Source organism: Batrachochytrium dendrobatidis (assembly GCF_000203795.2).
Source record: "Batrachochytrium dendrobatidis JAM81 unplaced genomic scaffold BATDEscaffold_2, whole genome shotgun sequence".
NCBI lineage: Eukaryota > Fungi > Chytridiomycota > Chytridiomycetes > Rhizophydiales > Batrachochytrium > Batrachochytrium dendrobatidis.
The window spans coordinates 767,265-780,711 of NW_006281100.1; the positions used below are offsets into that span (position 1 = coordinate 767,265).

The 13,447-nt window shown below is 38.0% G+C and overlaps 4 protein-coding genes across 4 annotated transcripts; 2 read left to right on the top strand and 2 right to left on the bottom strand.

Moving 5' to 3' along the window:
* Positions 1-726: 726 nt before the first annotated feature.
* Positions 727-1,207, bottom strand: BATDEDRAFT_6281 (uncharacterized protein; the record flags this gene model as incomplete). Its single annotated transcript, XM_006676421.1, has 2 exons — positions 727-831; positions 935-1,207. Coding segments are annotated over 2 exons (378 nt in total), but the record flags the coding sequence as incomplete, so codon positions are not given.
* A 388-nt stretch (positions 1,208-1,595) lies between these two features.
* Positions 1,596-8,548, top strand: BATDEDRAFT_86202 (uncharacterized protein; the record flags this gene model as incomplete). Its single annotated transcript, XM_006676848.1, has 21 exons — positions 1,596-1,686; positions 1,801-1,873; positions 2,055-2,242; positions 2,340-2,373; positions 2,501-2,607; positions 2,671-3,204; positions 3,264-3,382; positions 3,470-3,583; positions 3,682-3,781; positions 3,914-4,414; positions 4,493-4,776; positions 4,856-4,982; positions 5,076-5,195; positions 5,312-5,965; positions 6,070-6,137; positions 6,202-6,471; positions 6,542-6,669; positions 6,806-7,581; positions 7,802-8,074; positions 8,205-8,283; positions 8,391-8,548. The coding sequence occupies exons 1-21, from the start codon at positions 1,606-1,608 to the stop codon at positions 8,546-8,548; spliced, it is 4,788 nt and encodes a 1,595-aa protein (XP_006676911.1). The 5' UTR covers positions 1,596-1,605.
* Positions 8,549-9,178: 630 nt separating this feature from the next.
* Positions 9,179-12,136, top strand: BATDEDRAFT_86623 (uncharacterized protein; the record flags this gene model as incomplete). The annotated part of the gene is made up of 10 exons (XM_006676849.1): positions 9,179-9,604; positions 9,730-9,840; positions 9,928-10,005; positions 10,081-10,213; positions 10,305-10,394; positions 10,466-11,319; positions 11,400-11,537; positions 11,626-11,723; positions 11,810-11,970; positions 12,045-12,136. The coding sequence occupies 10 exons, from the start codon at positions 9,179-9,181 to the stop codon at positions 12,134-12,136; spliced, it is 2,181 nt and encodes a 726-aa protein (XP_006676912.1).
* Positions 12,137-12,151: 15 nt separating this feature from the next.
* Positions 12,152-13,438, bottom strand: BATDEDRAFT_86460 (uncharacterized protein; the record flags this gene model as incomplete). The annotated part of the gene is made up of 7 exons (XM_006676978.1): positions 12,152-12,220; positions 12,285-12,490; positions 12,635-12,844; positions 12,929-13,016; positions 13,088-13,138; positions 13,216-13,308; positions 13,376-13,438. 7 exons carry the CDS (start codon positions 13,436-13,438, stop codon positions 12,152-12,154), a joined length of 780 nt encoding a protein of 259 aa, XP_006677041.1.
* Between the last annotated feature and the right edge of the window lie 9 nt (positions 13,439-13,447).

Genomic DNA, 13,447 nt, shown 5'->3' on the forward strand with positions numbered 1-13,447 from the left:
ATGCATTTCCTCTCATGGAGATGCCATTGCTGCTTAGGTGTGGTACGTCCTGAAAAGGCTCTTCTGCTAAAGTGGATTTTTGTGAATTTGTAACTCGTGTTGATACCATATCGCACCGAGTATGATGATTTGTATCAATCAAATTACTTAAATTATAGATACGTTTCATGGATTCTATTCGATCCAACTTTAGCTGAAGTTTTCTATCTGTTATTCCCGAATCAACAATATCGTGTTTTTTTGATTTGAATTTGCCATACCAAAGACGATCCTGCCTGGATTGGGTTTAAAATAGTGATTTAAAAATGCAAATCAAATCAAAAGAATAATGTATATTAGCATACTTTTCAAATCATAGCAATAGAATGAAAATCAAGATACCTTTTTATTAGATCTTGGTATTGAAATTTGGTTATTTGACTGCGGTTAGATACTGTAAGGTTTCAAAAAGTATTTAGATACAGATTTGTATATTAAATCAATGTTGTAGATTTTTCCCAGCATGACAGGTCAATGATAATTACCCCAGGGCTGTGGTGTAGCAAGTGATGTCCCAATTTTTTTCCAGTCGCTATGATAAGTTTCGTAAGATACATTCACCATTGAGTATTTGTCTTTGGAAACGCTTGGCAAAGTATCTAAATCTAGACTATTTTTAGGGCTTGATGGAGTTTTAATTTCTTCATCAAAAATGGGAAGTCCAGCATCGAGACGTCGACTAGCAACCACACTATCTTGAACTAGTTGGTCATAAAGTCTAGGCGATCTTTGAAATATATCCGCGGCAGCAGGATTGACAGGAGATTCCAAGCATGGTTCAGAAAGCATACACTAATAAAGTTTAATTTTACATTTTCAAAGTCACAAAGGTCATACTCGAGCATTAGAATCACGATGCCATCATACCAATTCATTTTGAAAGTGCAACGTGTACCTGGAGCTGCAATAAAATGGCTTGCATCGAGATGGAAGAGTTCCATTCATTCTCAAAATCCAAAAATGAAATGCAAGGTTTCCCAGTGTTCATGTCAATGTTGGGATGAAAAGGTACTGTAAGAAAGTAAATAGATGGAGGCTCATCGTTGTAACCCTCACCAAAATAGATATCTACTTTAAATATGCCTCCTTCCCATAGCGTATCCTTAAGGCCCTGAAGAGTGACATGCCATTGAAAAAGACTATTGTTTACAAATCGATATGATATACCCTTTGCATGCCATTGGGTTTAGTAAAGTTTAAATACACGGCCGATATAGAGTAAAAATCGGTTAGATACAGCCAAGCCACGAATCGACAGATTATACTTGTTTTAAACAAATCTTACATGGAGCGTATTGTCTTTCTGTAACCGGTGATGCTCTCGTTCTAAAAGAAGTGCTGTTCTGGAGGACATTAAATTGCTTTGTGCTGAGCAGCTGGACTTGTTTCAAGAAAAGGCAAATGCACAACTTGTTCAGATTGCAAGGCGGTTGAATGGTCCGCGTAAGCAAGCATTTAATGATCGAAAACGATCATTGCGTTGGAATTCAAGCGCATTGCAGATCTGTAATAGAAACCAACTTGCCAACATAGTCATAAACGTCTTGGGGTTGTGTAGCACTGTCCATGGCCAAAGTTGATAGCGGCTTTGTTTTGTCACATTCAAGAGTCGCTCTTGACATTGACTTTGTGAATAGTTCTGTTCAGGTATGCTGCATATCAACATCATCCTGCCTTCAGATTGTAGTTGAATTTATAGAGTATTGACTTGACTGGATGAGCAAGGCGATATTGACTCGGCAAAATTTCAATGAATATTAGGGAATTGTCGAACTTACTGTCACTCCGCTTGTTTCTACTTTAACGGAACTCTATTTGCATTGCCGACAATGTGGTATGAATGAATCATTTAGTTATCGGCCAAGTGTGCACTTGATAGATCATCCGACCATTTCATCAGCCAATAGTACTTGCTGCAATATACGGATCGATCATTAATATTGATTTTCTATAACAGTACATATCTATGGGTACAATCGCTAACGATTGTTTATAATGATTCAATATTGCCATAGTTATTCTGAGTGTCAAAGTTGATGGAATATTGGCGTCGTATGTACACACTGATCCAGATGAGGATCTAATCAACTTTGCAAAGGCAGGAAGTTTTTCTAAACTCTCTGAAATGCATCTAAGCAATTCTAAGAAGCCTGATAATGGAGAGCTTTATATTCAAGTTCCTCCCGAGCTTGAGTGTGAAAAGGTTTTGAAAAGTTGCTGTTTTAATCTTGAGACTACTTTAGGATTGGGATCATTGATTAAGCATCGTGTATAATATGCTAATCTCTTATATTATATAGATGCAATTTGAGCAAGCAACACTGGATAGTTCAGGTATTACTTATAATTGACCATGCGTATGAATCTGTTACAGTCAATATCAGCACGACTTTAAGACTAATTGATATGGTGTTAATAATATGTACGGTTCTACTTGCTAAATATTATATTGAAAATTTAGCGTGCTACAGAAGTTGGACCTTGGTTATTGAATATATAATTCAGCAGCCCGAGGTCGCAATCACATTTGTGGTATCTCCGACCGATGTTGTTCCTGAAAAACGAGCGGTACATTGGATCAAAATGATATGTTGATAGTTATTTGTACATTGACTAATCCGTATTGTCTAGTATCCACACATGTTTATTGCTCCAGTGCATAACCAAGCCCGCTGGTGGATGCCATGCACTGACAAGATTCATGATCGACTCACCTACGAATTTGAAATCACTATACCTCGTACAGTGAGCGATGTTTACTCGTTATCGAATGGATATGCAGATATCAATCACAATGGTTTAAAAACACTCAGCCAGCGGCAGTCGCGCGGGTTAGATCACTCTTTAAAAATGGTAGCTGTTTGTAGCGGAGAGCTTGTTGAGCAGTTTGTGCATCCTGAAAATGCTTGCAAATCAGTTTGGATATACTCAATACAGACTGCCATGGATGCAGCAAGTGTTATTCTTGCCGCTGGACCATTTGAGATTCTTCCTATTCATGGTTGGGGTCGACCGACATTGACTACATTGAGAAACACCGAGTCTGCGCTTTCCGATGAAGAGTTATTTGAGAATGGAATTCAACGAGTAGGAGGAAAAGGCCTTATTTTTGTGCTTCCCGACTATAAGCGCGATATTCGAGTTAGCACGTTCTTTTTATCACAGGTATGCCGAGTGGCTTTAACTAATGGTTTCCTCGCTAAACTGCTATCTGTAATGGATAGGCTCTGGAGTTTTTTGAACAATGGACTGGATCTTCATTTCCCTTTTCCTCTTTTAAATTGGTGTTTGTAAAAGAAAGCTACCCTTCGATTGTTACGGGAAGCACAATAGCTCTTGCAAGGTATGAGCTCGAGATAGGGCTTTAAATATTCAAAGTAGCTGGAGTGCTGCAGGTGAATTGCTGACTTTTTACATTTGGCAAACACAGCGTGGATATTTTGGTAGACGAAACAATGATCGATCAAGTGTACGAAACCCGGCTGCATTTTGCCAAATCCCTTGCATCACAGTGGTTTGGTCACTACATGGCACCAAATAGATGGTGTGTTGAGCTTTACTTTTTTTGTGCATCTTGCTGATTACTGTGATAAATAGTATATTAATTTTAATATCTGCATTGTATCGACTTTGTAATAACAGGACTGACGTGTGGGTACTAGTAGGGTTTACCAACTGGTTAGCAGCACTATTTATGAGAAAAATGTTTGGAAACAACGAGTTTAAGTACAGATTACAACAGGTATAAATGTTATAATTTGTAGAATGCTATTTTTATCAGTGCTTTATACTTACTGGCTGAATATGCATTCTTGCCTTATTTTGGTTACTATGCTTTGCTGTTATTAAATTACAATCGACTTTGATACTTAAGGATATCAATCGAGTTTGCGAACTAGATGTCAATCAACCACCATTGTGTCCAGACGTGTCAATTCTAGGAGGGGCAATTGACGAAGATGGATCACCTGCTGCGCTTACCATTAGTAGTTTGATTTCACGAAATTTTTACTCCAATGATAGCACATTTTCAGCTCGTACCGAGTTGATGATGCTCAAATCTCCTCTCGTGTTGAACATGCTTGAAAAGCGAATGGGAAAAAATCTTTTACAAAAAATTGCCAATAAGCTCATGGTTAGTGCCATGTCGGGAGAGTTGCCCACAGGCCTTTCAACTACCCACTTTCTTAAAATGGTGCGCAAAATCAGTGGAAAATTGGAGACAAAGGAATTTGCAGATCAATGGATTTTCAGGAGTGGATGTCCCATATTCACTATTCGCTATCATTTTAATCGGAAAAAAATGGTAATCGAGCTGCGGGTTAAACAAGACTGTTCTAATGTAGATGTTATTGGAGCAAATCAGCGGTTTTCAGTAAGTGTTTTTATTTGCTAGATTTAATTGAAATTTGTAACCATGTCTACTTATTTACCTATATCCTTGACGGCTTAGGGTGCATTCATGGTTCGAGTACAAGAGCCTGGCGGTACGTTTGATACAGAGGTTCGCATTGAAGAAAAAACAAAACAGTACGATATTATTTATCATACAAAGTACAAGCGGATTCGTCGCCGTGCTGGAAAAAAATATAAAAAAGTAGCAGACAATGATGATGATGATGACGACGAAGATGTTTACTATATGGAGGAAGATGAGAAGGCAAATGATGCCATAGCTGATGCTGAGGCTCAAAACCAAGATACAAATGGAAACTTTAATATTATCGAACCAGATCGGTAAGTTTTTTCAATCAAATTTCAAGTTGTTTATTTCTGTGCAAAGTTATTCAAACTCAATCACATACAATACTTGCAGAATCACATTTGAATGGATTCGGCTGGATCCTGACAATGTATGGATATGTACAAAAACATTTGAACAAGAGGATTTTATGTGGAATGCTCTTCTTCGAAAAGAAAAGGATATTGGTGCTCAGAGCGAGGTAATGCTGCTTATAAATTGGCAAAATATCTGGTTTAGAATTGAAATCGATCAATATAACTAAAGCGATATGTTTTGGTTAATATAATTATAGGCTATCGTAGCACTTTCAAAAATCCAATCTCTTGCATCACTAAATACGATTACCACGTTTGTTCGAGATCACTCTCATTTTTATCATTTGAGATTGCTTGCCGTCAGTGTGCTTTCCAAGGTAGAGCTCGTTTAAAAATATGTTTTACCTTGCGCAATTTACTGCAGAACTTGCTTGAAGTAGTGCTGTTAATATTATACCTTTGACTAATGCCTAGTTTTTTTGCCATATCATAGTTTGACTCGGACGAGCTATACAGTACTGCTTTAGGAAACTTAATCAAAATATATCGTGACATTTTTTGTATCTCATATGACGGTCCAATTATTCCCAAAAAAAACAACTTTTCTTCATTACAGGACTATAAACTACGCTTGGAAATTGTTCGCTCACTTGCCAAGTTTGTTGATGCGCGCGGAGCTACACTTCCTGTTGTCCGAATGATGTTTGTAAATCTCTTAAAATACAATGACAACTCTGGAAACGAGGTAAAAATAGCTGCTTGCACTGAATATATTCTTATGTCAGTTTTTTTTAACTATCATTATATGCTATACCGTGGTCAATTCAAGTATTCTGATGGAGAATGGGTTTCACTTTTAGTCAAGTTGATCGGAGATGCTTTTATTATTCGTCCTAGGCAAGATATGTCAGCCCACGCTCGAACATCAAAGCGATCTGTTTTGTTGGCATCAACTGATGTTGAGGATTTTGAGATATTGGCAGGCGATAAACATTTGAAGGCACATATGTCTGATTCATTACAATCTACACTGTCACCCGAAGATCAGCAGTTATTTGCTGAGGCACATGTGCAGATTCTACGACAGTTTGTTCGTGATAAAGTCATTCCTTCCCATCAAAATGCTGTTACTGTTAGCTGTTTAGAGGTATTTAGCTGTGGTCGTGTTTTACCTGATTGGTTTGAAAGCAACCATTTGCTATTTTCTACAAATTTCTTGCTAATTTTCAAGCTGGTTTCTATTTTTTGTAGACACTTCTTAAATGGCAGCTTGTTGGGTTACTTCCTATTAATCTCATGCTGTTTCTTGGCTATTCGCGGTATGTAGCTTGAATTCTATTTTTTTGAAAAGATACTGATCCATCAATGATTGCGTTTTATCAGAGTTGGAAATTTCATTTCGATTCGACGAATGGCTGTGGAGTGCCTTATTGTACTTTCATCTATGGGAAATAGTGATATTACCGAGTATCTGGTATACCTTGTGTTTCACGAATCTGATAGACAGTTTCGGTACAACATATTTAAGAGTATGGTTAGTTTTTTCTCTATATCGATGTATGGTCACAAACCTAGCGTCACCATAGAACAGGCGGTTACTACATTGTCTAAACATGCAGTTTTTTTGGCTAGTCGAACTGCCAAAGAAATTCGGTAATTATATCTATATTATATTATCTTGTTTTGAAATAATAGTCTAATTGCATGTTGACTACGTCTATAGTTCGCCTACATCACCTCGCCTGTGGCTATTATTTTTACGTCTATCTGAAATGGCTGCGGAATGTTTAGAGTCTGATCCAGAGTTGTATCAGTTGGCGATGGCTTGCGCTTCTACTGTACACCCCTCAGGTAACCAAGTATATATATTTTGAAGATACACCAGTTGGAGTCATTGTCAGGATTTCCTATTTTAAAATACAGCGGAAAGTTTACCGACTAAATAGAGATGTGAGAATCTAACTAGTTTGCTGTATTTGAATTGCAGGGATCACATTGACATTGTCACAGTCTTTATTATCAGGCAAATTCAATCAGAATTTGAAAAATCAGGTGCCAGCATACTCCCAGGCAAATACATCATTTCATTCATCCATGGAGGGTGTAGCTGTCGTTCCGTCAACATCGCGAGCACCACTTCGAATGACATTTTCTGGTTCTAATTCATCTGTCTCTCAAAATCAAGAAGCCGAGACTTTGCAGATGGATATGAATATTTCTACTCCTTCAAGTGATCAAAAATCATCAGTTTTTTCAAATTCAAATTCAGTTTCTGAAACAGGAACAAAGAAAAGGTCCATTCGAAATCGTCTAATCCAACAAAGAGCCCAAACTGATGATTCTAGTCCGGCAAAGTCCTTTGTATCAACTCCTGTGGCAGGAAATACGATTTCGACAGGATCAGCTAGATCTAGACAGCAAACGAATTCAAACACAAGACTATCGTTCAACACGACATCAATCTTACAGGCACAGTCACTCGAACGGATGATTTTAGATGAACTTATGATACGAAAAGACGCGGCCATTTTTCTCTATCCAGTGGATGCTACAATGTACCCAGACTATTATGAAAAAATTGAGTTTCCGATTGATCTGCATACAATCCGTGAGCGTGTACAAAATAGTGAATACGGGTCATTTCAGGACTTTGAGAAGGATATTCACCAGCTTTTTACAAACTGCTTTATTTACAACAAAAAAGGCACTATGGGACACGCTGTAGGAAAGTCTTTGGAGGCATTCTACAGCCGGCGGAGCAAGGTAAACTTGGTACGACTATCCCCTCATTGTAGGTATTAGAGTTGCTAAAATTTTGGCACATATTTTTGGAACAGGATTTACTCAAGGCCAGCAGACCAGCAATTGAATTGGATGCCAATGCTAAACCATTGTCTACACCAACACGCTCGCGCTTGTTAGAGTCTGAAGTGTTGGCTGAACCAAAGTTAAAATTGAAGTTTTCTTTCAACAAATGATGGAGAAAAAAGATGGAATGCCTACCAAAGGGCAGAGGAATGTTGGGTCGCTTTTCACCACATGGGACATTCCACAATTTCCAAAGAGTCTTCCAATAGCCATTGCTCGTGCAGAGCGACGAGAGCATATTCGGCTTCAACTTCATAAACTTCAAAATAAACGCTCATCCTTTGCATCTGGTGCGTTGGGTGTTCGACAGAGATACAGTCGTGTATTAGGGCAGATTGGATATGAACAACTGCCTCTGCTTCCGTTACAAGATATTCCTGAAGTAGAGGTAATATATGCACGTATTAACAGATTCGAATGGGTGTCAATCAGACCTGTTTGTATGGACAGCAAGACAGTCTGATATTGAGCCATTGAAGTATTAAAATTGCCTTTTTGGTGATATATTGAATGCATAGGTGCATCGAGATAGACGATTACAAGCTGATAGCATTATTAATACCAATACCAATATCGATAATTCAATCCAGCAAAATGGTACCAATATAATGCATTGGGGTTGAAACCTTGATGCCTTGAGTGATAGTTCTGAGGATTTAATTCATTGCTGGCATTAACCATAAGATCCACTGTGAATGCATTAGCCGAATTTGAGTCCGACACTGTAGAGCTTAGAGAAAATATACGAGCCATCGTGACAGATATCGAGTCCTTGGCATGGCTATCTGCAGAGGAGCGACAGCAGCTGGTAAAAATGATCTCTGCTCAACAGCTTGCTGGATCAACTATTGAGCTTTGCTAATGCTATCCAGTCCAGACCAATACTTTTATTATAGATATTTCTAGTCGGTACAGCCATCTCCAGTTCGTTACTCATTGTAGCTCTGGCCATGCCAACAACAGACAGCTGCTATCAAAAGTGTTTGAGCAGATCAGACTGCTGGTGGCAGGAATCCTTGTTATGCTGCGACGAAAGAAGAAGAGTGAGATCTTGTATTAGTGCATGCTGACTTGAAAACAAGTTAACCAACATGCTATTAACTTGTTTCAAACCCATCAGAAATGGGTCGGCTGGGCATCTTTGACAGCACATCGAATTCAAATAGACTTCGAGCATTTTTTCTAATAGAGTTGAGGAGAAGGCATGTATTTTATCTATTGAATGACATGGCATTGGAGTTCAATGCACCAGACGACTAATCCAAATGGTTTAAAGAGTCAACCCCAAAAAAATCATTAAACATGCATCACTCGAGCTACGAAGTGACTACATAGTTACTCGCAAATTCTCGATTTCTAAGCCTGATGCTGCACTGTCAGAACTTCAAGATGTATGGGCTTTACAAGTTGTACAATGTTTTTGATTTAGCCATTGATGTTAACCATAAACGATTCTTAGATGCGACAAATACTGGAAAAGATTTCACGACCTATGTCCCAGTTGGTAGCTCCGCAGCTTATTCAGCGTAATGTCAATAGCAAGTCTGAAATACAAAATATAGGCAATTCTGATCTTAAATCGCAAGGCCATGTCAGATCTGAACAGGCCGCCATGTCAAGGCAGCTGAAAAAAGAGCTTATGCAACAGCAGGTAAACCGCCAACACAAGATTATTTCGGATGATCTGATCGCGTTATTATGCAAGCCTCAAGACCCCACTCAAAAGTCTATAGTCATGGCTGGTGAGGGAGAACTATGGGAAGATCAAGGCGACATTGAGCTTGAAAATGATGCAGTCGTGGAGCTTGAGTACGACGATGCCGATATTCAGGTCATGGCTACAAATGCAACAGACGATCCTCTTTTGCAAGCTCATACAGAGATGTCGCAGTATAGTAGACACAAGCACATTTTTTCAGTATGATTGCATTATTTATCTGTCATATTAATATGATTACTTGAAATAACATTGATAGAATCTTAAACTATTGTATTGTAGAGTTGTGCTAATTCATTGGCTGAATTATATCATAATATTTTTAGGAAAATTCTGAACCGCCTAAACGCTACCTTCGAGCAACAAAATATATTTTTTCAACAGCTGCACCAGAACCAGCATCTGAATCCTTAAAACTATACCGTTTAAATGAAAAGGTGCGTGCATTTGGTACAAGACGCTTAATGGTTTTATTGGAATTCATTTATGCTGTATAATATTTTGAATCACCAACCTTTTTTTAGCCAATCCCGCATATTTCCAATCTAGTGACACAATCAGCTACATCTAAACTATCCGACTACATTTCCATAGCAGAAAAAGTATGAGCCATGTTGAGTTGCATAATTTACATGCTAATTATCCAACTCGACTTACTTTACTGACATTTTTAAAAGTCGAGTATTCGTTCATTCGATTCTAGGTTTTCCACTAGAGTTCCTAAAGACTTTATTTCTCTTTCAGCAGAGCACACAACCGGGATCGGAGAATTAAATAACGAGTCGGAAAACAAAGTTCTTGGTGTGCTTGGTAGGTTTAATTTAGAAATGGGCGGCTTTAATTTTTTTAAACTATTTTTCAAAATTATAGTTTCTGATAGAATGTTTATTTTTGAAAATAGATGAGAAGCTCACACGTTACAAAGAAGTCGAGGAGCTGTATGATGAGATCATGAAAAGTGTCAGAGGAAGCCATCTAGAAACATATGAAGGTTAGGCAGTTTATACCTATCGAGAGAATGGTCAAGTCAAATGAATCCATTGATCTAATATACAATTATAGATGAGGATCAGGTATTTGCATGCCCAACTGCCCCACTTGACAGCCAAATTCCTTTGACGGATGCATTTCTTGGAGTAAAGGCAGTGTATCGGTCTAAAAAAATAAAGCAGTGGCAAAATAAACCCACTGAGCGAATAGAAATGACACGCTCGACAAGTGCAGCACTTCGGAACAAATCATCATCTGCACACACACTGCGACCAAGGCGACAAAGTGCTCATGTTCAAGCAGATGAGTTTTCAGTAGATCGAAATGCAGCCATGAAGAAAATCCAGTCGTCCAAACACAGCATGCGATACAACTATGGTGGATATATTCCGAAACATCTTGAAGAGGTTAGCAAGAAACCAAAAGAAGAGTTTTGTGCTACCGATTATGCCGATTATTTAAAGCATCGAGTGTGTGATTTCCTCCCCAATATTATATTCCAAGAAATGGATGACGAATCGGTCACTTTTGAGCAAGAAAGCGCCAGCGCGGTTTTTGCAGAAGACCATCAAAAAGCCTTGAAAAAAAAGCACCAGGAACAGGCAGAGCGACTTAAAAAGCTTTTCGCCTATGATAAAAATTATTGGAATGCTGGCACGATTGACTATCTAAGCGAGATTGAAAACCAAAAAGATGCAGAAAGTGATGCATGGCAAGAGATTGAGTCGTCCAACAATCGTAACACAAACGAAGTAGACAGTTCAGTGCTGGAAACAGAACCAGACTTGAAACATTTGAATGAAAGCAAAGAGAATTTTGCCAACAGTTCAACTACTACTTCAGAACCAAATATAGAAGTTTTTGCCCAGCCCAAAACGAATTTGCTTGATACAAACTCTGCAAAGCTAATTTATGGAACACACTTAGTAAGCCAACTATTTTTATATCCAATATTTTCATGTTTAAATTCTTGATAAAATTGTATGCTAAACAATTTAACATATAGATTTCAAACCCCAAAGCCAATATTCAAGATCCACAAGCTGAATTGGAGCTAATCTGGGTTACTCTGAAAATACCACTTGATCAAAAGCTTGATATGGCTATCAAATACGGAAGTCACAAATTCACAAAGTTTGCCACGGTAATGTCTACTCTTATATACAGTTTAGCTTTGAATCACAATATTCTATAGTTGTTGACGACGCTATTTCCAATGAACGCGAATTTAGGCTATTAAGCTGTGGAAGACAGCATCCGAGTACATCATTCATCGAGAGGGTATTTTACGTCAAATCGAGTCATTTGAAATGACGGCATCTGATCCTTCGTAAGTAAACAGCATTGTATAGACTATAGGAAAGGTCAATTTTTTAAAAACACACACTTGCCATGTATTGACTTTCTACAATTTAGCCGTTTTTTTGGTAAAGGATACACAGGATCATCTGCTGCACGGCTCAAAGAAGCAGAGGTTCGAGAAGAACTTATGCGCCGACTTCACTCTCTTGAAACAAAAATCACAAATATTGCCAGTCATATCAAATACGAGCTTCGCGAAACATTAACATATGACGGTAGTTGTTTCACTTGACATAGTTTAGACAAGTGTATGGATTCAAAATTTAATACAAGTTTATTCATTTTATAGGTGTCCCATATTTGGAAAAAATAAAGACCGATTATAGCGAGATTATCAAGCGATGCTCGATTCTTCGTACAGAGACTAGGCAAAGCTCATGACCCAACACTGTTTAACTATTCCTGGCCACTCATTAGCTTTTGAAGTTTTTCGATTCTCCCATTAAATGCATTCGTACTTTCAACCTAACAAGTAAGCAATGTTAAGTTTCTTGATAAAATAGACTAGGCAAAATAGCTAGATACTTACAAACTCTGCAACAGCTTGTTGATTGGCTTGGGTAGTTGATTCTTTTTTTAATGGCACAATAACATCTTCTGGCACGTTGCGTTTCGGCAGAATTGAAGTATGCTGCTGGTTGAATTTAAATGCAGCAAATGAAGGGAAGCAATCTTCTATTTGACAGATTCTATCTTCCAGTCGCTTCAATCTTTGTGAAGTTTCAGCAGATGGACCTAATAAAAATAAAATAAATAAAATGCTGTTAGTTATAAAAAGCTGCAGAAAAGTGGTATGTCCAATGGCAGATTGTGAATCAATAGTTTAAATAATAATAATATTTCAAGCATGTATTGAATATACAAGCAAGGTAATCACACCAGTGCAAAGACCAAGGTGAGTTTCAAGTAAACCGATCCTTTCATTCATAGCTGTAGAAATCCGAGAAGCATCAAGATCTGCCATATTCATATTCTCTGCAGACTGTCCTAATGTAGATCTTTCGAGAGGTCCAGCAAAATTGTGCACCACGTTCCTCTTCATTTGAGTCTCTCGATCTATCTTCAATGCATCTACTCGAGCAGCACCGGCTATTAATATTTATTAGATATTCAAAACTTTCTTTTAATACATAGTCGACACATTTTAAAAAGATATTTGACCAGCAAACCTACTTTTTTTGGATACTAGAAACTCGTCTTTGTTGCTGGTATTCACGAATTCTTGTTGAGATTTCAAAAAAGAAGCCATCTCTGCCTCTAGCTAATACGATGTATATAGTCAGCAACCACATCATCTTTGTAAACCATTTCATCATGCAGAGAAGAGTCTACCTCTAAGCTACTGGTCTCGCTCTCTTTTGGGATCAAGTTTGTTGCTAGTTCCTAGTTGATACGAAAGTCCATGTTAAAATCTAATCAATGTCTGCCATCAGTATTACAGTTAGTATGGCCATTACTACCTGAATCTTTTGAACAAGTCTGTGCAGCTCTTGTGCTGTATGTTGTGGATTCAGCCTGAATGCTTCAGAGAAAGATTCTTCACACATTCCTATCTATACACAAAGCGCTAGTAATCATGAGCATGATTGTGATGAATGGTTGGCTCTGCAGGCCACTTACATTACGAAGAAAGAGGCCAATGTTGGCTAGTATTTGAAGGTCGATTTCTGCTGGTTGATCCATTCTGATCGT